Source organism: Tenrec ecaudatus, chromosome 1, assembly GCF_050624435.1.
Source record: "Tenrec ecaudatus isolate mTenEca1 chromosome 1, mTenEca1.hap1, whole genome shotgun sequence".
NCBI classification, from domain to species: domain Eukaryota; kingdom Metazoa; phylum Chordata; class Mammalia; order Afrosoricida; family Tenrecidae; genus Tenrec; species Tenrec ecaudatus.
Window position 1 is genome coordinate 266,213,009 of NC_134530.1, and position 24,789 is coordinate 266,237,797.

General features: G+C 36.7%; 1 protein-coding gene across 5 annotated transcripts in view; it reads left to right on the top strand.

Annotated features, from left to right (window-relative positions):
* The window catches only part of ARID4B (AT-rich interaction domain 4B), a 166,131-nt gene that overhangs the window by 78,403 nt on the left and 62,939 nt on the right, over positions 1 to 24,789 (top strand). For all 5 annotated transcript variants that reach the window (XM_075532238.1, XM_075532251.1, XM_075532244.1 and 2 more), the window contains exons 7-11: positions 6,927 to 7,018; positions 17,446 to 17,584; positions 19,850 to 19,929; positions 21,733 to 21,809; positions 23,012 to 23,166. In XM_075532238.1, the coding sequence (XP_075388353.1) occupies positions 6,927 to 7,018; positions 17,446 to 17,584; positions 19,850 to 19,929; positions 21,733 to 21,809; positions 23,012 to 23,166 (543 nt within the window). The remainder of the gene's footprint in view (positions 1 to 6,926; positions 7,019 to 17,445; positions 17,585 to 19,849; positions 19,930 to 21,732; positions 21,810 to 23,011; positions 23,167 to 24,789) is intronic.

Here is a 24,789-nt window from a genome sequence, read left to right on the forward strand (position 1 = left end):
TTTTTCTGTTGTGTTCCTTAGCTATGGTATAGCTTACCTTTAATGTTGAGACAATTCTGAATATCATGACTTGGGTTAGGCATGCTGCAAAGTAACATCTTGGATCTTCCCAATGCAATCTATTGTTTGATTTCTTGGACTGTTCCTTCTGTGAGCATTGATTATGGATTCAAGTAGAATGAAATTCTTGACCATTTTATTATTTTCTCATTGTATCATAACATTACTCATTGGACCAGTTGAGGGTTTTTGTTTTTGTTTTATATTGAGATGTAATAAGATCTTTGATCATTTTCAGTAAGTGCTTCATGTCGTCTTCACTCTGACCAGCAAGGTTGCATTATCTGCTTATCACAACTTGCTAATGAATCTCACTCCAATCCTGATGCCACATTATTCTTCATATACTTCAGCTTCTCAAATTATTTGTTAAGCAAAGATTCTAAAATTGACAGTGAGGTGTATGTAGTATAACTGGTAGCGTTTGATCAATTGAGATATATCCAAGAGGAATTACTGAGAGGTGATTGATGGGTAAATACATGGGCTCTACCTAACTCTTACCTCAGAACAAGAACAGTTTGTTCTAATATTGTGGCACTGTTTGATACTCATCTTCCTGACATGATCACTGGAGATAAAAGGGGTGCATGAGCAAATGTGATGAAGAAAGCTGATGGTGCCTCGCTATTAAAAGATGTAACGTCTGGGTTCATATAGACTTGAAGTTAAACAAGTACCAATCTAACTGGAAACAACAAAGCCCACATGCAAAAAGCACCCAGCCTGTGTGATAATGAGGTATTGATGGGAATAGGTATCAGAAGTTCAGAAACAAGCAATCACATTGACATGAATTAGCGTTATAAACGTGGAGACCCAAAATCAACCTGTTAGATTATCGAGCAGCTCTTCACAGAAGGGCCACACAGAAGGTATGATAAACCCAGGGAGTGGTATAGCATTGATGAAACACATAATTTTCCTCTAGTTCTTTAATATTTCCTCCCCTTACTATTAAATGGGTTTTGTTTTAACTCATTAATCTTGTTTCACCTGTGTATGTTCATTTGAATAATTAAGATTGTTCGATCCATAAAAGCCAAGTTAGATGACCCTTCAGAAACAGTAACTGAAGTAATGATTCCCTGTGGGTATGAGAAGAGACGAGATAGGGAAGGGGCGGAAGCAGGACCTGTTGACAATGATAAGTGTATAACCCCACTTGAAGGGAGCGAATAACAGAATTGCAAGTGAATGGATATATTGGATGGTGTAAAATATATATACAGTAATATATACTGTAATAATATAGGTCCTGAGGGGTAAGGTGGGGGAGGAAGGGGAAAAATGAGAACTGATATCAAAGACTTCAAGAAGAAAGAAAAGTTTAGAACCTAATGGTGGTAGGAATTATACAGTTATGCTTGATTTAATTGAATTAGAGACATATAATATTTGTCACAGCTCCCAATAAAATGATTTTTTAAAAGACACAAGTGATTTGTTATGTATGGAGCTTGAATTAAGTGTGTTAAAAGAATACAATCCTGACATTTCACCTTTACTGATTGTAAACCATGCAGTATTCCTTTTTTCTTATTATACTACTGTGTCTTGTTCCATGTACAGGTTCTACATAAACACACGAAGTTTCTAGAATTTCCACTTTTTAAAGTATTTTCCAAAGTTTATTATGTTCCACGCAGTTGATTGCCTTTGCATAGTCAAGAAAATGTAAGGGAACATCTTCTGGTTTCTTTGCTCTGAGGCAAGATTCATCTTACATCAGCAATGATATTCTTCCTTCCATGTCCTCATCTGAATTTGTTTGGATTTTCGGCAGTCCTCTGTAGAGTGATACGTCAGATTTTGAATGGCTCCAAATTAAAACTTTTCACTATTTAAACAGCAAAGTTGAAAAATAATCTCAGTGTTATTAATTTTTGTACATTGGCTCTGTGTATTCTTTATTTCTTTTGATGCTTACTGCATCATTAAATTTTGCTTATAGAAATTTTCAATATTGTAACTCAATCACTGTATCTTTTCTGTAGAGTTCTTTCTCTTAGTTTAAAGTATGCAGAACGTGTTCTTCCATTTTGGTTTCCTAACTAGGTCTTTACACATTTCATTATAATATTGTATACTTTGTTCTTTGAAATTTTTTACGTAACTTTTTTACTTTATCATTTTATTCCATGTGCTTTGTTCCTTTTTAATTAATGGCAGGTTTCGGAGTCTCTTCTGACATTCATGTTGATAGTTTCTTTCTTTTTAATGACCTTTTGCATCCTTCATGTAGGAAGTTCTTTTTTTAAAATCATTTTATTAGGGGCTCATACAACTCCTTTCACAATCCATACATCAATTGTGTAAAGCACATCTGTACATTCGTTGCGCTCATCATTTTCAAAACATTTGTTCTCCACCCAAGCTCCTGGCATCGGGTCCTCATTTTTTGACCCTCTCTTCTCACTCGTCCCTCGCTCATGAACCCTTGATAATTTGTAAATTATTATTTTGTCATATCTTGCACTGTCCCACGTCTCCTTTCACCCACTTTTCTGCTGTATGTCCCCCAGGGAGGAGGTCATATGTAGATTCTTGAAATCAGTTCCCACTTTCAAACCCACCCTCCTTATTCCCTCCCAGTATCGCCACTCACACCACTGGTCCTGAGGGGATCATCTGCCCTAGATTGCCTGTGTTTCTAGTTCCCATCTGTACCAGTGTACATCCTCTGGTCTAATTACACTTGCAAGGTAGGATTCGGATCATGACAGTTGTGGGGGTGGGGGGAGGAGGAAGCATTTTGGAACTAGAGGCAAGTTGTATTTTTCATCATTGTAACATCACACCCTGACTGTCTCGTCTCCTCCCCAAGACCCTTCTGTGAGGGGATTTCCAGTGGCCTACAAATGGGCTTTGGGTCTCCACTGCACACTCCCCCGCTCATTCACTATGGTAAGAATTTCTGTTCTGATGATGCCTGATACCTGATCCCTGACACCTTCAAGCTTTTAAGACCCCAGACGCTGTATCTTTTTGATAGCTGGGCACCATCAGCTTTTTTTTGTCACGTTTGTTTACGCACCCATTTGTCTTCAGAGGTCATATCAGGGAGGTGAGCACAAAATGATAAGACTTTTTTTGTTCTTCGGTGCCTGATAACTGATCCCTTCAGCACCTTGTGGCCACACAGGCTGGTGGTGTGCTCTTCCATGTGGGCTTTATTGCTTCTGAGCCAGATGGCCGCTTGTTTACCTTCAAACCTTTAAGACCCCAGACGCTATCTCTTTTGATAGCCGGGCACCATCAGCTTTCTTCACCACATTTAGTTGTTGACCCATTTTGTCTTCAACGGTTCTGACGGGTAGGTGAGCATCATAGAATGCCAATTTAATAGAAGAAAGTATTCTTGCATTGAGGGAGTACTTGAGTAGCGGCCCAATGTCCTTCTGCTACCTTAATACTAAGCCTATAAATATATGCACATAGATCTATTTCCCCATCCTCATGTATAAATATATTTGCATATGTACATGTCTTTATCTAGACCTCTATAAATGCCCTCTGCCTCCCAGCCCTTTCTTCTATTTCCTTTGACTTCCCTCCTGTCCCACTATCATGCTCAGTCCCCACCAGGGTTTCAGCAATTCCTCTTAGTTACATTACCCTTGGTCATGCCCAACCAGGCCTCCCACACCCTCTTCACCACCAATTTGGATCGCTTGTTGTTCCCTTGTCCCTGGGTTTATTAACACCACTACCTTTCCCTCCACCTCCCAGTCTCCCATGTCCCCACGGAACTATCTATTGGTTCCGTTGTTTTCTCCTCCAATTGTTCATCAGCCTATCTTATTTAGACAGACCGCCAGAGATAATCACATGCACAAAAGCAAGACAGAGCACAACCAAGCAACAAAACTGACAAAAACAAAACAATACAAAACACAACAAGAAAGAAAAGCTTATAGTTAGTTCAAGGATTGTTTGTTGGCCTTTAGGAGTGTTTTCCAGTCCAGTCTTTTGGGACACCACATCCTGGCCCCAAAGTACACCTTCAGCATTCCCTGGGGATCTCGTCGCTCCATTCCCTTGCTGTTCTGTTGCACCCCCATAATGTTTTGCCTCGGTGTGGCGGGCTCCGATCGAGTGCGATTCCCTCACTGTGTCTCCAGTGTTGTCGCCTGTAGGGCTATGGGTCAGTGATGGATGTCATGTCTCATAGTGAGGCCGGCCATGTGGTCCTCTTTGTTGACTGGCTGTTCTAATATTGGGAACGTCGACCTCTTGGCTTGGTGAGCCATGATGTGCTCCACTCTCTCTTCCTCCCACTTCATCTGCTCCCTTGTGCTCTGATCAGATATATCCCTGAATAGATCAGGCAGAGGCTCCCATAGGAACGGAGAGTGCTGGAGATTTTTGGTGGAGCTGCCTTAGGCTGTGTGAGGCACTAAATCAGGAGGGAGGCAGTTCCCTCAGCATGTGGGACTGCATAGGACAGGCAGGGGTTCCCCCAGCCTCATAGCTATAGAAGACAGAGGTTTACTCCAACAAATGAAGCTCCCCAATTGGCGTGCAGGAGTTCCCTTTGTGGCCTTGGAGGGTACCTGTGAGTTTCCATCTTGTGGGAGGCAGGTGGGATTTCCCCAGCCATGTGTTAAGCAACAGAGATTTGGGGGATATGGTGGGTGGAATTTTCTCCAAGAAGCTTACTGTGCATTGGAGGGTAGGCAAGAGTTCCCCTGTGGATGGAAGTGGGCGGGCTGCCCCAGCCCTGTGTTAAGTGCAGAGGGCAGAACTCCCCCTGGTTGGTGGAGAGCAGGTGCAATTGTCCCTAGGCTAAGGGAGGTTGGCAGTGGTGTATGAGAGGAAAGAGAATAGAAAAAACAACAATAAGAAACCTGAGCCCTTCAAGACTGGGGGTGGAAAAAGAAGAGAGAAACAAAAGTAAAGTTATAGCTGAGACCCAGTTGCCTTACCGTGGCACTGGAGGGGCTTGAATCCTGCCCAGAGGTGGCAGCTAGCTGTGGCTGTGTTGAAGTAAAGGCCTTGGCCCGCCAAAAAAAACCCAGCTCTGGCCGAGACTGTGGCGGGGGCTAAGGTTACAGTGATAAGGCAAAAGTCTACAGCTTTTGAAAAACTAGTAGATATGTTCTACTTATCTTTATGGTCCTCCTCCTGTGACCCATAAGTTGGTCTCCTGTGCTGATTTCTGCAGAGTCCCTCTGGTATGTGTTATTTGGTCTCCATCTTTCCAGAAATCCACCGATTTCTTAATTATTCAGCTCTGTTTATACTGAGCATGGGAATTGGTTCTAGGGGGAAATTTCTTGTATTAATTATTATAAGTACATATCCTTGCCTAACCTTAAAACCTGCCCTGTTAATGCAAGGGAAACATTGTGGTATGAAATACATGGTGGTTCTGGATCCTTTTTTCATTGGACACTCACTGAGCCCAGGGGTCCCACCCAAGGTCCAAATGACCCACCATTTCCATAGTCTTGGGTGACCAGCCTTTACTTCCTTTTCTATCAGTGTATTTCAGTCCTCAGTTTAAGGATACATGTCATTTTGAGGTAGGGCTTAACAGTTCATTCAGTCCAACTTCTACATTGAGTCCTTCTGATGTGGCCCTTGGGGGATGCCATGTTGCCTTTCAGACCAGCATCAAAGCTCATCACAGTGCTTAGTCCATGGTGTAGTTCACCAATGGTTTGGTAGAAACGTACTTGTAGTATCTACCCAGAAACATAAAATTGGGTATGATGTTCCTTTTAAGTTTCCTACAATTATTGTTTAGCATCCCTTTATGATGTGAGTTTGCTCACATTTACCCAACATACCAACTTCTGCTATATAAGTGCCTCTTCTAAAATGTAGGATGCAGGTGGCTCTCCTTCCCTGCTCTTAACCTGCTTTTCCAGTAAGGTTCTCCTCTCGTTCCTATTTTGTCACAGCCTTGTCTCTGTGTTGTGTAACATCAATTGGATGATGGTCTTCTCCCTTTTCCACCTTCTTAAAGGAGTAACCACAACCAGACTTATTTTTTAAAGGAAACAATGTAAAAAGAAAATTAAAGATGTGTCTTATATTGAAGGAACAAGAGAACCATTACACAATGTTTCTCTCTTATATCTGTATCCAAGTATCAGCTAGCCTCTTGTCTGGAAATCATTATTTTTGCTTAGAGGCTACAGACATTTTTTTATGTTTATCAGTTTGTCAGTTTTTGCAGTTTGTCAGTTTACTACCAGAAAAATGTTCACTCATTGATTTTTATCTGAATACCAACAAAATAGTGAATGTTGAACATTAAATAGGAAAATAAATTAAAATGCTAGCTACACAAAAAATAAATGTTTACATTTTCTTTGATAAAGATTTATTGCAGGAAATATTTGCAGAGTAATATAGCCTATATAAAGCCTTATTATTAATTGATGCTAATAATCCTAATGTGATTTTAGATTTTTGTTTTTTAATAAGAATTCTGTTCTATGGATTATGACTGCATCTATATGGAGAGAAATTTGAATTCCAGTTATAGTCAACTTAGTACTTACCTTCTTAAAGATTTCTGTATCATCCCTCACATCTATATTTCTACTGAGTTGTGATTGATTTGTGTTATGTTTTAATCATTTTTAGAAGTCCAACAGTCTCAAAATAGATACTGAAATGGTCAAAAGAACAACTAAATTTATTTTCAAGGGTTTATTTTGTTAAGGTTGTTTTAGGATTAGGCTTATTCTAATATCTTTCAAAATATAGTTTTTCTTAGAAAAGTTGCAATTTTGTTTCATTAGAAATAGTTTTAAATTCAAAATCTAAACATTCTGAATTTTTTTTTGTTTAAAAAGGAAAAATAATTTGCAAAATAATGACTATTGATGGGTTTATGTTCTCACCCACAGACGTTAGACCAGCTCCCCCTCACCAACCCCGAACACTTTGGCACTCCAGTAATAGGGAAGAAAACAAATAGAGGAAGAAGATCTAATCATATGTAAGTCCATTTTAATTGTTAGTTTTACCTGAACTAATTTATTCTTGTGGCATTGGTGTAATAGTTATTACTTAAATTGCAATGGAAAACGATGATTGGATCAAATAGTGATATATATATTTTTTATCTAATAGTAATTACATATTCTTTAGCTTGGAGATAGAGGTTTTCTGAGCTAAGCCAACCTTAACAGGCATATTATTACTTTCCATTCTGTTTACCTGCATCTTCATGCTATAGTTAGATTTAGTGTTTTCTAAATATATCACTTGTATTTTTTAGTTTTTTATTTTATTAATGGTATGTATGTTCCTTATGTCTTCGTTTTCAAATGCCTCCTTTCCCAGTTACATTCTTACATGTTTCTGTGAACCATTTCGTGTCTCTCTCCCCCTTTTCTTCATGCCTGGGCATCATTTTCTCTCCTCTGAACCCCTTCAATTCTATGCATTTGTCCAATTTCATAGACAGAATTTTACTTCTTGTGATTATTATACTGCTTATTTCCCATTCGAAAGCATTTTAATATTCTTGAAAGCAGGAACTGTTATTTTTGTTTCCTGGCCATTCTAACATATTCTTCATACTTTCAATCTAATATGCCTAGGCTCCAATAAAAAGGATCCACAAAATAAAGGGCTTATGAAATTTAAGGCCCATAGAAATTAAATAAGGGTGCCCCACACTTGGTGCAAAGGGTCAACATGCTAGCCTGTTAACCAAACTGTTGGCAGTTTTTCACCCAGAGGTTTCATGAAATAAAGTCCAACTGGTGTAGGTTTTAGAATGAATAAAATAATTTTCCCGTAAAAAGTTTAAGGTTTCTCAATAGTGCTTGTAGAAAGCAGAATGGTTAGCTGAAGAAAGCGGAATGGAGGAGAAGGAAGTCTTGCAAAGGAAGACTTGATTTTACAATGGGAAGTTAAGGGAGAAATTATGCAATGATGACAAATATTTGGCTCTGTGGTTAATAGTAGTGTTTAATTCTGAACAATGATTATTTAATTTATGATTATTTTTATTACCGTATTTACTCAAGGATAAGCCGATTTGAATACTAGCCAAGGCACCTATTTTTACCACAAAAACTGCATTAAAAATGTGCTGAAAAACTCAGCTATACACGAGTATATACGGTATATAGCTACATTAGTAAGAAGGAAAGATGTGGAAGTAGTGATAAATTTAGAAGTCCTCAAAAGAAGAAGATGTACATAAAATATTACCTAATGTTTATAAATCAAGAAATAGCAACTTTAAAAAATTTCATTTAGGAATAAAATAGCAACCAATGAACAGAAAAAAACTAAAAGGTAAAAGTAGTTGCTTCTTTAAAGCTGAAAGGAGTGATGCAGAAAAAAGTTATTTTTAATTTAATCTATTAAGGTTTATTTTTAAAACCATTTTGAATGTTACTTGGTTTAAATTTTAATGTACATATATCTAAATATATCCAGAATCATTTTATTAAAATATTGAGTTGGATTATTAGAAAATTTGGTGTTCCTAAGCATTTTGATTCAATACATACAACTGACCAAGGATTAATTTCATTCCCTATGTAAAACCCAATATCTAATTGTGGCTGTGCTTTAGGTACAGATGAGCACTTTCTCATTTAATTTCTTAATTTCAGCTTCAAATCAAACTCACAAGTATAGGTCTAAATTTCATATTGGGAAAATTTGCCTCAGAGACATTTAAGAACAGAAAGGAAGGGACCAAGACTTGAACTCACCCTTGCTCCATTAACCTTTCCCATTTAATTGGGTTGGCTTTTTTGTGTAGATAGAATATTTCCATTACTTTGTAAATTTGTTTTAATAGTAAGTAAATAGAGACTAATTTGAGGAGGCCAGGTGATGCAGTGGGCTACTTGTTGGACTGCTAGCCATGGTGTTTAGTAGTTGAACCCACTCTCCACTCCGTGGGAGAAAGATGAGACATGATCCTCACGTAATGATTTCGTTTCAGAAACCTACAGGCGTAGTTCCACACTCATCTGAAGGGTCACTATGAATAAAAATCAGCTTGATGGCAGTGAGTTTGAAGTTTTTTAACTTGAGGGAAGTAATTCAAAGACTAATGTTTACATTGAAAAATTGTTACTTTCCCATCTGAAATACTTATTATAATTTCATAGATTTTCTTTAAATTATTTCTCTAACTTGTGACATAGCTTTTTATGAACTATTTATTTTTAGGATAGTCCACATGACATTTATTTTTCACAATGCATGTATCTTTATTAAGTCCTGATTCAAACAAAACATCTGTCCTGTATTTTAAAAGCTGAGTTCATTGACAATGCAATTCACATACCGTATAGTTCATTGATTTAAATATACTTAAAGAGTTCTGTAATCCACATATGAAATTTTAAAACTGAGTGTGTATAGTCAGAAAAAAGGTAAATGAAAAGTGTATGATGTCATTATTAAAGAGAAAGAAAATACATAATAAGTAAAGTTTAAATGCCTCTGTGCTTACTTGTACTTTCTCAACAATCCTTTCCTTTCTTCAATATAATTTCCACAAGAAAATCTTCGACCTGGATCCTAATATCATTCATTTATCATTTATTTCCTTTTCTATTACTCTCTTGGCAAAAGACTTTATTATTGTGAGTACGAAAGTTCTTCAGTTCTCTCGTTGTCATGTAAAATCTGTGTCTGCACAAAGATAAATAAAGTCTCTTCCAAGGATCTCTAAGACTCTGTTGTTGCAACATTATCACTGTCTTTGTTTCTTTTAATAGCTGTTAATCAACAGGGCTGCTAATCTTCTCCCATATAGTCAAAAATTGAGGTTATTTTTTATATTCTCTTTCATATTGGATTCTAATTTTATTTTACTGTAATTGATTAATCCTAATAAATTTAAGATCTTTTATAGGTGTGCCAATATAATAGTGGGAAAGCAGTCTTCTTGCGATTACTTCTGTTCTTTTTAGAAAAAGAATAAAGTGTAAAAAGATTTACTAATGATTATTATTAAGGAGGATTTATTAGTATAGGTTTTAGAGCTGAAATGACAGGGTAAAGAATGAGAAAGTAAACTAATGACTTGTGCCAGGTATTTACAATTCCCAGTTCATATTAAAAATTTTTCTTATTGAGATATAATTCATATGTAATAGAATTTACCCTTTTAATGTGGTAAGTTTTATTTTTAGTGTATTCCTTACTGTATAGCTCTAGATAGAATTTTTCACTCCGGAATTTAATAATTTCATTCTGGATGGCTTCATCTAAAGAATAATTTATATTAAAAACCTTTGTTTGGAGATCTGTATCTCCATACAGTCTATATGATGTGCTCTTGCATTGTCAGTCACTGATACCAATACACATTGATTTGGCTATACAAAATCTGAAACTGGGCTAATTTACCTAACTGAAACAATTGAAGTCATTGAAATCAGAGTGCTCTTGAAATTTGAGTCTCTGTATTTACTAATTTGTTTTTGCATTCTATTTGTTGCTCTTTGGCTTGTGTCTTCGGTAAAGTTTTTATTTATTTAAAATTAACACATGATCAGCTATAAGAGATCAGTGCTATTCTATGTGATTAGCTGTGTTTCCAATGGCAGTATCAAATTTTATTTCAGAGAAGTACTAGATTGTTTTATTGTGGCTCTGTAAATATCAAAAAGCAACAATGTCAGAACTCAATTAAATTCAAGCAGGGTCTCTGCATTGCCCTTGGTCCCTTAAAATAAATTTTGATGTTCACTTATTTTAATCTTTCAGTTTATTAACAACATGTCATATAATATCCTTGCTAACCTTCTCTTAAAAGAAAAGTTAAGGAGGATTAAATATCATGTTATAGTTAATTATATACCTGTCCATACTCTAAATACTGGAATAGAAAAAATAAATCTTTTTAGTTCATTCACTTAGTCAGCAAATGTATACTGATTATTCAATACTAATTAAGCATTGTTCAGGTTCTTGGGATTTGTGAACAAAACAGGCAGTTAAAAAAAACCTCTTTTTGTTTCTTACATTCTAGTAGGAGATGTACAATAAAGAATAAACATAAAAACAAGTACATAATATAAGAATAGTTATAAGGGCATTGGAAGTCAAAATAAGCAGAATAGAGACATAGGATGGTATGTAAATATGAGTAGGTGGTTAGGCTAATCTTATGGAATAACTTCTTTTTTAAATTTTACTAATTTTATTGGCAATATAATTCACATATACAATTTAGTAGTTTAAACATATTAAAAAGAGTTGTGGTATCATTACCACAATCAATTTTAGAACATTTTTTTCTATTCATTATTGTTAGCTCTCCATTTCCCACCAGCATCCCCCATCATAACCCCAAGAAACTATTCAGTTTCTGTATATATGTATTTGTACTATATTTCATATAAAGAAAACATACAAAAACTAGATAGAAGCAAACAAAAACACCCAAATAAAACAAAATAGAGCATAAATAAAAAACCAACAAAATAAACATTAAAAAACTTAGTTGAAAATATAACAATATAATAAAAAACTAGAAGAAATTTTAAATTGTTCAAAAAGGAAATAAAAAATTATAAGGTGTTGCATTTTCACCTTACTACATCCACAGTAGTCCTCTTTCCCCAATGTAGTGTATCGCATAGCACAGCTTTGCACATCCCTCCCTGGTCAACAGCTAAGGGGGGATTGCTTCACTGGAGCCTTATGGGAGGTTGGGACCCTGCAAATAGATTTTGGGTTTTCCCTGTCAACCATAGTGGGTTAACTAGAGAAACAAATCCAGTAACACTCATATGTGTAAGAAGGAATTTTATATCAAGAAAACATGCCAGCCCAAATCCAACTCAAGTCCCAAATTCCGATATTATTCCGTAAGTCCCTCTTCAGACACAGGCAGCTGCATGCAATTATGCAAAGTGCTAGATCGCAGAGCAGTTTGTGCAAAGTTGTGTGGATCTTGAGGTTGATGGAAAACGTAGCAGGGCTCCAGCTGCTCTCCTGGTGGCCACCAAGCAGGAAGGTGAAGTCAGAGAAAGAGAAGCCAACCTTGAGAGCTATAGATCTTGGTCACACCTTCATGTGAGGTCATTAGGCTGCAACGTGATTGATAGGCGAACCTCCAGCCGTACACTTGTATATATCTTCAAGTTGACAAGAAATTATGTAACTACCACGCATAGCTCTCTGCAAACTAAGTATTCAGAATGTACTCTCTAATTCTGTTCCCTTCTCTGTTCTTGGATTTTATTGTTTGTAATCCCTGGATCACAAAGGTTGGTGTGCTCCTTCCTTAGAATTTAGCTGTCGGCTCACTTAAATGGCTGCTGTTTGTACGACAAGTCTTTAAGACCCCAGACATTATTCTCTGTAACAATCTGGCACCATCTGATTTCTTCATCACACTTTTCTATAACACCTATATCTTCAGTTGTTCTTAGTTAAGAGCTACAATTAAGTGCAAGTTCAAAAATCCATTCATGTGTTTTATATATGTCCCTGGTTCACTTAAGAAGCATAATTATTCTGGGAGGCTGGCCCCAACACCAAAAATTAAGTGGATTCCTGCCCCTCCCCTGAAAAGAATTTGTTTCAAAGGACATTGATTCTGCAGCTCCGGGAGATGGACATATCTGATCAGAGCACATGGGAGCAGATGAAGGGGCAGGGGGAGAGAGTGGAACATAGCCTGACTCACCAGGCCATGAGAAAGATGTTCCTGAGTAGAGCAGCCAGTCCACAGAGAGAACAACAGGGCTGGCCCCACTATGAGACATGATGCCCCTCATTGACTAAAGGCGATACAGGGGACAGCACCGGAGACACAGTGTGGGAATTGCACCTGACCTGATCCCACCACACGGAGGCAAAGCACTGGGGGAGTGCAGCAGAACAGCAAGGGAATGGAGTGGCAAGGTCCCCAGGGAATGCTGAAAGTGGACTTTGGGGCCAGGACGTGGTGCCTCAACAGATTGGACTGGAAAACGCTCCTAAGGGTCAGCAAACGATCCTCGAACTAACTATAAGTTTTTCTTTTGTGAAGTGTTTTGTTTTGTTCTTTGTCAGTGGTTTGCTTTTGTTGTTTTGTTGTCTGGTTGTATACTGTTGCTTTGTTTTCCTCTGTCTTGTTTTCGTGCATGTTAGTGTCTCCACAAATCTGTCTGAATAGGACAGGCTGGATGAACTATCTGGAGGAAAAACAATGGGACAGAAAGTTCTGGGGGGATTTGGGGTGGGGGGAGGTAGGAGGGTAAGGAAGTGGTGTCAACAAACACAGGGACAAGGGAACAACATGGGACCCAAAATGGTAGTGAGTGGGGAGTGGCAGGCCTGGTGGGGAATGATCAAGGGTAAGGTTGCGTAGAGAAGAGGTATAGCTGTAGCCCAGGTGGGGACGGAGCATGGTAGGAGGTCAGGAGGAAAGTCAAGGGAGATGGAGGAAAGAGCTAGGAGTCAAGGGGCATTTATGGAGGTCTAGACAAAGACATGTACATGCAAATATATATATATATATATATATATATATATATATATGAGGATGGGGAAATAGATCTATGTGTCTATATTTTTAGGTTCAGTATTAAGGTGGCGGAAGGACCTTGGGCTTCTACTCAAGCACTCCCTCAATGCATGAATACTTTCTTTTATTAAATTTGCACTCTATGATGCTCACTCTCCCGACACAACTGCTGAAGCCAAAGTGGGTGAACAAGTAAATGTGTCGAAGAAAGCTGATGGTGCCCTGCTATCAAAAGAGATAGTGACTGTGGTCTTAAAGGCTTGAAGATAAACAAGCGACCATCTAGCTCAGAAGCAACAAAGTCCACATGGAAGAACACACCAGCCTATGTGATCGTGTAGTCCTGAAGGGATCAGTTATCAGGCATCAAAGAACAAAAAATCATATCATTGGCTGCACACCTCCATGATACGATCGCTGAAGACAAAAGGGTGCATAAGCAAATGTGGCAAAGAAAGCTGATGGTGCCCGGCTATCAAAAGAGATAGTGTCTGGGGTCTTAAAGTCTTGAAGGTGAACAAGCGGCCATCTAGCTCAGAAACAATAAAGCCCACATGAAAGAAGCACACCAGCCAGTGTGATCACAAGGTGCCAAAGGGACCAGGTATAAGGCATCATGCAAAAAAAGAAATACGTATATATGTGTGTGTGTGTTTATATATATATATATATACATATATACATATATACATACCATATTGCATGAAGGGGGAAGTGCAGAGTGGAGACCCAAGGCCCAAGTGTCGGCCACTGGAGATCCCATCATACAGGGGTTTAGGAGAAGAGATGGGTCAGTCAGGGTGCGATGTAGTACCGATGAAGAACACAGCTTTCCCCCAGGTCCTGGATGCTTCCTCCCCACAACTACCATGATCCTAATTCTACCTTACAGGACTGGATAGGGCAGAGGTTGTACACTGGTGCATATGGGAGCTGGAGGCACAGGGAATCCAGGGTGGATGATACCTTCAGGACCAAGGGTGTGAGGGGCAATGCTGGGAGAGTGGAGGGTGAGAGGGTTGGAAGGGGGAACTGATTACAAGGATCCACATGTGACCTCCTCCCTGGGAGATGGACAGCAGAGAAGGGGGGGAAGGGAGACTCCGGTTAGGGCAAGATATGACAAAATAACAATGTATAAATTACCAAGGGCACATGAGGGAGGGGAGAGCGGGGAGGGAGGGGAAAAAAAAAGAGGACCTGATGCAAAGGGCTTGGGTGGAGAGCAGATGCTTTGAAAATCAATAGGGCAAAGAATGTACGGATGTGCTTTATACAATTGATGTATGTATATGTATGGATTGTGATAAGAGTTGTATGAGCCCCTAATAAAATGTAAAAAAAATCATAATTATTTTTTTGGGAAGCATGTTCATGGGACATAGGGTAATTCTATTGAGAGTATTTTTAATTTACACAATGTAATAGGATTTCCATTACTGTTTAGCAAAGGAAAGTATACATGTATAGGACAGACTTTTAGACCCAAATACATGGATTGTTGACCTGTACAGATTAAAATTCAAGTGATTTCGACAGTACTTACACAAACAATGAGGTTTGAAGACGGGGCAGAATTTTCAGTAACACCCATTCACAGAGGCAGGACCATGTCTGCTAGACTAATACTTGTCATAAAAAAAAAATTAAAGAGAGCTTTAAAATAGCAAATATATAGTACTCCACAGCCACTGTTCATTGGGCAGTCTCAAGTAAAAGATCTCAACCAAAGTCCCCAAACCTCCAACTCCTTAAACTTGAAATAGCTGTCATCTGCTTCTTCTCACTCCGTGGTGTTTCAGCCATAAATCCAAGCTTTATTTCAGTTCTGCTTTAATGAAGTTAAGGCAAACGCTAGTTCACTACATGAGGTTTCCAAATCTGAGCTTTCTACTGTGGCCTATGAAGTATGTTGTACACTTGAAAAGATGTGGCCTGAGTCACCAAGGGCTAGGTGGAAACTTCATGTCAGAAGTGCTTAAGTGGACACACAAAACTAGGTGTATTCTCTGTTGTTTGGGGGTGTCTGTATAGGTAATATTAGGCATTTTTGTAATGCAGGTTGCCCTACCTGGTGTAGCCACCAATTCATCTCAACCCACTGCCATCAAGTCAACCCTCTATCTAGGGCTATGTTTTCAAGACTGTAACTCTTTATAGGAGTACAAAGCCTCATCCTGGTCACAGAATGGCTGGTGGTTTTGAATTGCTGACCTTGAGGTTAGCAACACAGTGCATAACCATTATGCCTCCAGGACTCCTGGTTAGCCACCAACAGAGGTTCAGTATGCCTGAAGTATCCGTTGATTTGGAGCGTCTGTAGAGCAGTGTTATATGTTAGGAACTGGTTGGTCGTCTTCCCGCATCATGAAAAACTGACCCCAGCTGAGGTGAGGCCTACTTTCTTCATGAGGTTTTGAAGATTTAGAAGTAAGGATTTCATATATAGATCTATGAGCATTAGGCAGGTACACTACCTCATTACTTGGGAGACCAGGTTAGACTGTTTGTTATACAACCAGAGATCAGATTCATGCCTTTGGCTTAGTGTTTATGCATTTCTTAATGGTAACATACAACATTTGTCTTTCCGTGATTGACTAGTTTCACTCAGCATTATGGCTTCCACATTCATCATGTAATAGGGTCTTTCATTTTGTCATTGTTTTTGTGAAATGCTTAGTATTTGTGTGTATAGATCATCATTTCTGTATCCATTCTATTGGTGGGTATTTGGGCACGTTCCAATTTCTTGCTATTGTAAACTGTGCTTGAATCCACAATCAATGTTCATGGAAAAGCAGCAGTCAAAAGATCAAAAGATAAGTTGCCTTAGGTAAATCTGCTGCACAAGACCTCTTTAGAATATTAAGAAGCAAGGATGTTACTTTGAAGACTAAAGTTCCCCTTGCCGAAGCCACAGTGTATTATTCACTTGCGTCACATGATTTGAAAGTTGGACATTTAATAAGGAACACTGAAAGAGAAGCGATACATTTGAATTGTGCTGGAGAAGAATATTGAAAATACCATGGGTTACTAAAACAATGAAATTGTCTGGATTGGAAGAAGGTTACGGGGCTTCTTAGAGACATGGATGACAGGATATAATATTACATGTTTTCATGAGAAACAAGTCCCTGGAGAAAAGCACATCATGCTTATTCTAGTGGAGAGTTAGCGAATCAGAGAAAGACCTTCAACAAGAAGGATTTGCACAGTGCCTGCAACAGTGGGCTCAGGGATAAAAAATTAAGGGGATGTCTTAAGACCAACCAGGCATTGTTTCTGTAGTTCATAGGGTTGTGTAGGTCAAAACCCATTTGATGGCCCCTAAGAACAAAAACATACGATTACTCATTGTGATCTCTACGCCACTTGTAACCTTTCCAGTTCATCGAGCTATTACAGGGAATGTACATTTACTACCTTTATAATTCTTTTTCCGAGATTGGTGTGTGGTATATTTTAATGCAGTGCTGGAATGATTAATATGGTACACTTGTGAGCATTTGGGGACCACCATTTTTCCGTTCTTTTTAAAGTGGTCTTCCTCTGAGTCTCTTAAATAGCACTGAATAAAAATGAAGGCATCCTTCTGGGCAATTTGAACTCACTTAGCAGCTTGGAGGGAGAAGAACCTGGTGCTTTACTTCTGCAATGGGTACAGCCCTAAAAACCCTATGGGACTATTGTACTCTGTCCCATGGGATTGCGTTGAGTGGAAAATGACTTAAAGTACACAGCAACAAATAAACATCAATGATTTTTTTCCTTAGTAAACTTGAAAACTATAGAAATTATTAGGTCATTTAGGTATTTTTGTAGGCTTTAAGAGATGGGATAAAAGTTCAATAAAACATAGATTCATCAATTTGGAGTGTTTAATATTCATGTAGATATCTTCTGTGTTTTATCCCTAGACCAGAGGAAGAGTCTTCTTCGTCCTCCAGTGATGAAGATGAAGATGACAGAAAACAAATTGATGAGCTACTAGGAAAAGTTGTATGTGTGGATTATATTAGTTTGGATAAAAAGAAAACACTGTCATTTCCTGCATTGGTGAGTCACTTCAGTTTAAAAGTAAACTTCTTAAAATGATAAAGTTCATAAAAATTTATTTTCAGTAGTGTTTTTATATGCACAAACAAGGGATGTGCTTTGCTTTACCATTATTTATGTCATACAAAGAGTACTTTAGAAGTTGTCTTACAGCACAAGGAACTATTGAAATCACTCAGGAAAGACAGACTGAAGACTTGCTCTATGCGAATTCATGAAAGTACTAGGCTGTTTTTTGATAGAAATGTAGAAATACAAATGTAAGAGCTCCCCAATACACTGTGAAGCTAGAAGTATAAAAGAAGAATAGAATCTTGATTGATTGGGTATTTAGGAATTTTTCTCATTCTTCTGAGCCAGTTTGTTTACCTTTTTATACTAATATTGTGAATTGGGTTCTTCCTGTATAATATTTATGGGATTATAGACTAGGTGCTGACATTCTCTGCAATAGAAACTTAAATATGTCCATTTTCAAACGTTGTTCTCCCCTAAAATTTGCAACCCTAGAGATCACATACATACTGTGTATTTTCAGTTTTTTCTACACTTTCTCACTTTGCCTTTTGGGCTCTTAGCACGTTCTCAGTGCTGAATTTTGAGGAATATCCTCATTGTGCAACACGTATTATGATGGCAAACAGTTTTGTAAATGTTCTTTTTTAGGGTTTCTCAAACAGGACCAACAAAGTTTTCGCTGTTTGGGTTTTAGTATGACCTTCAGGTTTTCTCACTTAATTTCTAAATAGTTTTTGGTGAAAAATATTTAAGCATTTAATTCTCATCCTTCTCAGGTTTCATTTGTTCATAGCAGTTGAAATAATATGGTAAAAGCAAGTCTGAATATGGCATTCTCTGCTTCAAACTCTTCCCTTAGAGATTTTAGATTTTACTCTAAGAATTCACACGATCTAACAGACCTAGGAACATTAGGCTGTTTATTTCTTACTCAGGCCAAATACAATTAGTCACATGTGTGGGTAGGGTGGGGCAAAATGAGAAGCTTATACCAAGGGTTCAAGGACTCATGTGTACCTGGAAAGCAGGGACAAGGTGTAGAGAGAAGGGGAGGAAGGAGGAACCATCACAATGATTGACACACAACCACCCCACCAACCCCAGGGAATTAACAATAGAAACTGTAGATAAAGGGGGACAACAGTCGATGTAAGATATGAAAATACTAATAATTTCTAATTTATCGAGGGGCCCTAAGGGTTTGGGTGGGAAAATGAGCTGACACCAAGGGCTCAATAGAAAATAAATGTCTAGAAAATAATGATGGCAACATAAATACAAATGAGCTTCTTACAATTGATATATGGATGTTACAAGAGCTGTAAGAGAGCCCTCAATGACTACTTTTATTTAAAAAATAAAAATAAGTCAGTCATACACACATAAATTAATTAAGAAAAGTCGTCCCACAAACTTTCTTTTGTTTGGGGAAATAAGTTCCACTGCCTCAGGCCTTTACATCATCTATTTCCTCTGCTTGCAGTACACTTTTTTTCTTTTTTTAAACTGGTATATGCTTCACATATACTACAACTTAATTGTTCAATTATATTAAGAAAATTTACGCAATCACCACAGTTAACTTCAGAACTTCTTCTTGTACTCATTGTCCTTAAACCTCTATTTTGGAGTACATTCTTAAACTGTACCCATTTACACATGCATGCTTTTTTTGGTCTTACTCCTACTAGTTCTTGAAATCTCAGCTCAAATGCCTTGTCCTTAAGGCAGAGTCCCTGACACTCCAGATCCCTGTCTAGCACTGTATTCAAAGAGTTTAATACATTAATAATTTGCTTGCATGTACTAATTTATGTTTGTGGAATGAATAGATGACTGACTTCAAGACTCAATTGAAATAACAGGTTTTTCGAGATGCTTCATTTGTTTAAAAAACTTTATTAGTGTATTATTTAGAATACCACTAACATGATAGTGGGGGGAAGGAAGCATTAACGAGCTAGCAGAAAGAGACTCTAGGGCAGATCACAATCGTAACATTCTCTTATCTTTCATAAGAGACCCTCTCATAAAACTGCCTGAATTATTCAGAGCTGACGGCATAACAAATGAAATTTTAAGTTACTTATATATTGTCTTATGTGTGTTTGTGTAACTTCAAACTAAAGTAAGTTTTTAAAGTAAGCCAAATTTTAAAAGGGTCTGACCAGTAGGTATTTGAGAAGTAGGTATTTCTCTAATTATTTATAAATATACTTTTAGATAAAATTGTTTCACTTTTTTAAGGTGGTGTGCCCTGATTGTAGTGATGAGATTGCTGTAAAGAAAGACAATATTCTTGTTCGCTCTTTCAAAGATGGCAAATTGTAAGTATATCTTAGTTTGAAGATTCAGATGGCTAGTTTATTTAGATGCCTACTTAGAAATATATCCCATTTAATATCCAAATAGGATTTTAAATTTTGATCTAATTGTTTTCAAAAACTTAATCACTAAAATTAGAGCAAAATTTGTCAAAGAGTGACCCTCTTTTGTATTTAGAGTGTTGTATGTTTTCCTTTATTTATTTTGTGCCTATACCAGATTCTCAATTCTGTCTAATTATTATTTGGTTTGTAATAGCGATTTGGGGGGGTATAAATTTGATAATATGTAATATTTTACTGATATACTTAATAAAATGTATTTACATAGTTTATTTTGAATATGTAATTATGGATTTCTAATACTTATATTTGTATTAAAGATTGACCTGTTGCCTATTGAATTAAATAGGTTGTTTCATAGGAATTTGCTTCTATAAAGACTAAAATATTAAAACCCATTGCTGTCATATTAATTCCAATTCATAGCACCCCTGTTCTATAAGCAGAAGTGTCCCATAGGGTTCTCAAGCATGTAAATCTTTTTGGAAACAAACTCCTTCATCTCTCTCCCATGGAGCAATGGGGTTTTATTAAACTGTGGACTTTTCAGTTTTCAGCCAGGCAACGTGAATATTATACTACCAGAGCTACTTCCATAAAAGTTACAGACTTGAAAACTGTGGGCCAGTTTTGTTCTGCCCTTTAGAGCTTCTGTGAATTAGAATCAGTTCTGCAGCAATGAATTTTGTTTTCTTTTTGTTACGAATGAAGTATTTAGAACTGGGTTCTGAAATGGTTTTTTCTTTAGAATTTTATTAGAGAAGCCAATATTTTAAACTAAGATTAGGTCTTTAGTTTTCAAAATCTGAAGTGAAATTTTACAAATTAATGTATGAATACAACTTTTAACAAGATTGAGATAATCACATTTTGAATACTTAACATTGAATACTGGCTTCATGGTATTAAGAAATTATTGTTAGTTTTCTTATATGTAATAATGATAAAGTTATATTTTAAGAAACAGATTATGTTCTTTTAAAAGACCTGTAGTAAATATTTTAAATGATACCTTATACTGTCTGCAGTTTGTTTCAAAATAATTTAGTTGGGTAGGGAGGAGGTGAGTAGATCATTATTTTAGGTGCATAGTTAATACCTGGGGCTTCAGTGCGACCTTCAGTTTTACATTACCTACTCTGTATATTGGAAACAGAATGAGCACTGGTTTAAAGCAGGAAATACACGTGAAATACTGTACATACTTGTGTATAAGCTGAGTTTTTCAGCACATTTTTAATACCGTTTTTGTGGTAAAATTAAGTGCCTCAGCTGATATTCAGGTTGGTTTATACAAGAGTATGTATGGTTTATAATATTGGTCAGCTCTGACCCCTCCTTAAGGTCCTTGAAAGGCTTTCGAGTACATATTGCAGGTATTTAGGATACATTTTAAATTATGTAATTCCCCTTCACAACTTTCTTTGATTATGGTAATTTCATACTCTTTGAAAAATGTATGTAGTATTCTCAAATATTTTTATTTTTGATATAAACAGTTTTGAGTTTTGCATTTAAGCAAATATTTGTGAAAACCTTGATTATAAAACACCTGGTAAAGTGAATTTCTTTTGTTGGTTATTATATATTTTAACATTCTGGGATTTAAAATCCACAGTACTATTGCTTTCATTGTAAATGTCAAATTTTCTTCCCATATGTTCAGTCTTTTTGTGGTATCTATCTGCCTAGACTCTTAGTGAAACTCTGTTTTAATGTTTTCTTTATAAATAAAAAATATAGCACTTCAGTACCAAGAAAAGATGTCCATGAAATTACTAGTGATACTGTGCCAAAGTCTGATGCTGTATTAAAACAAGGTAAGAATTACTTTAGAGTAAATTACCACATGATTTATACATTTTTGAAATGTTTTTAAAGATTAATTCTTCTTTTTGGAAAAAAGAATTGTCTCTAAATTTGTATTCCTAAAATTATATCTAATTATATATAAGTTTAATAAACATAATTACCTTTATTATCAGAAGCTTTTTTTTTTTCTTGCTAGATAATTTTGGCCATAGTCTACAAAGTAGGAAGTAACTATATCATCGGCTATTATAGTGTGACTTTTACCTAGTAAATAAAACATTAATTGTCTTTATTCAGACTTTACTGAAGTGTACAGAATATTGTTTATAGTAAATTTTTACATATTACACATTTATTATGTTCTGCTCCTGATATAGAATCTTTAATAATTGTTGAGTACATGATTAGATTAAATTATTTGTAAAAATTTTGTTTTTCTTTTTTTTTAAAACATTTTATTAGGGACTCATACAACTCTTATCACAATCCATACATATACATATATCAATTGTACAAAGCACATCTGTACATTCTTTGCCCTAATCATCCTCTTCTCTCTTTTTTCTCTTCTTTTCTTTTTTTACATTTCACTAGCACAGTAGTTTTTTTTTTTAAGTACTATTATTAGGGGTTCTTAACATGTCATCACAATCCATACATTCCTCCAATGTGTCAAGCACATATGCCACCATTATCACTTTCAAAATATTCTCTTCCCACTTGAGCCTCTGATACCAGCTCTCTATTTCTTACCCCCTCCCTTCCCCACCCACCCTCCTTCAGGAACCCTTGATAAGTTATAGATTACTTTTTCCATATCTTATATTGTCCTGGCACCCCTCATCCACTTTCCATTAGTCGTCCCCCTGGGAAGGGGGTTCTAGATTGATCCTTGTGATCAATACCCCCCGCCCCCCACACACACACACACACATACTGTCCCCTAATCCTCCTGGTATCTACTCTCCTTGTTGGCCCTCAGGGGTCTATCTATCCTGGATTCCCTGTGTTGCAGGCTCTCATCTGTAGCAGTGTGCATGCTCTGGTCTAACCCGATTTGTAAGGTAGAAATGAGGTCATGATAGTGGGGGGAAGAAGCATTAAGGAGCTAGAGGAAAGTAGCACAGTATTTTTTCTTTATCATCTTTATTATTTTATAGAAATCATTTGTCCTGTGTCTTCATCTTGTAATTTAATGTTTCTTTGCAAGCCTTTGATCAGGCGCTTGAATTTCACCAAAGCAGAACTATACCTGCTCCCTGGAAGACTGAATTGAAAGAAGATAGTTCTAGCAGTGAAGCAGAGGAGGAAGAGGAGGAGGAAGATGATGAGAAAGAAAAGGAAGCTACTAGCAGTGAAGAAGAAGTAAGTAAGAATAACTGATACCTTTTAAAATTGTAATGAACCGATTTTCTTTATGGGTCAGGAGTCATGATATCTTTAATCACTTGGATGTTTTATAACAAAAGTTTACTTGTGATAATCTTCATATTCTACTGCTTTACTTACTTACATTAAAATAGAAATATATTGTAGTTCTAGCAACTTCAAAATCGTTTCACACCTTGTTACCATTTTGGCTAATCATGTAATTAAAGAAATCAACACACTATATTAATACAGAGAGACTAATGCCTTTTCCCCAACCTGTAGCTAGTTCTCTCATCATAGGAGTTTTATATCCACACATTATTGTTACTCAGAAGCCTATAATCTTCTATTTAGTACTAACTAGTGTGCAAAAATCAAATTAATATCATTTGATTCAGAAAATCTCAAGTCATGTAAGTATGTAGTACTATTGGGTCAAAAATTAGTAATTAATGAATTTTGAGGGTTCGAGTAGCTGAAGCTTTTTATTTTACCTAACTGGGGCTTTAGGTCTGGCTGTGGCTAAGCCCTCTTCCCTGACTTTCTCAATGACTTCATTTAAAAAGTTACTTGGTGGGTAGGACACATAATGAAGGATGCTCATATTTGGTAGTGTTGGCAATTTAATGTATTCAGAAACTGTAATTTAAGGTCCGTGTATAATATTTCAGGTAAAATTTTGAAATTCTGACAGTTATGGTAAATTAGGGGTCCTCAAACTACGGCCCACGGGCCACATGTGGCCCACTGAGGACATTTATCTGGCCCATGGGGTGTTTTTGCCCCGTTTTTTTTACTTAAAAATAAGATATGTGCAGTATGCATATGAATTTGTTCATAGTGTTTTTTTTAGCTATAGTCTGGCCTTCCAACAGGTCTGAGGGACAGTGAACTGGTCCCCTGTTTAAAAAGTTTGAGGACCCCTGTGGTAATTAGTATTAATAAAAATCTAATTGTTTTAGAGGTTGTATCTTATCTTTAGTGAACATGTAATAGCACTTTTCCCTTTTACAATCTTCTCTATGTCTGCTTTCTATTTAAAATGAACAATTCTTTTGCTTAGAACCTCTCCAGTAGGTCATTGTCACTAGTATCATAAAAGCCAACCTTTTATTTAGAATGCAATTTATGGTCTATTTTCTCTTTTTCTTGTCACTTTTGATATACTTACTCCTTTGAACTATATTGTGAAGCTATGTTTATTCTGTAGCTTTATGAAATGAAACACGCTTCCTTTTGATAACGATTGCCATACTCCGGTTTATTTTTTAAAATCTTGCTTATTTGTCGTATCTGAAGAGTGTTATATGAGCCATAACTTCCGACATCTTCTGGAAAATCAAGTCTTCTATTTACTGGTCTAAGTTACTAATAGCATAACTTGTGTATATTATTATCAAGCATACAGAATGTTTTCCAGAGACCTTTTGTAGCTCCCTTATATATATTTCTCCAACTCCCTTTTATTCTACTTGTTTTCTCCCCTAAGAAATCTATAAACTCCTCAAGGATAAGGACCTCTAAACCCAAACCAAACTCACTACTGACCTTCATAGTGACCTTCATTCAGTATTATTTGTGTGTGTGCCTACAGTGTTCATTTAAACTTTTATTTTT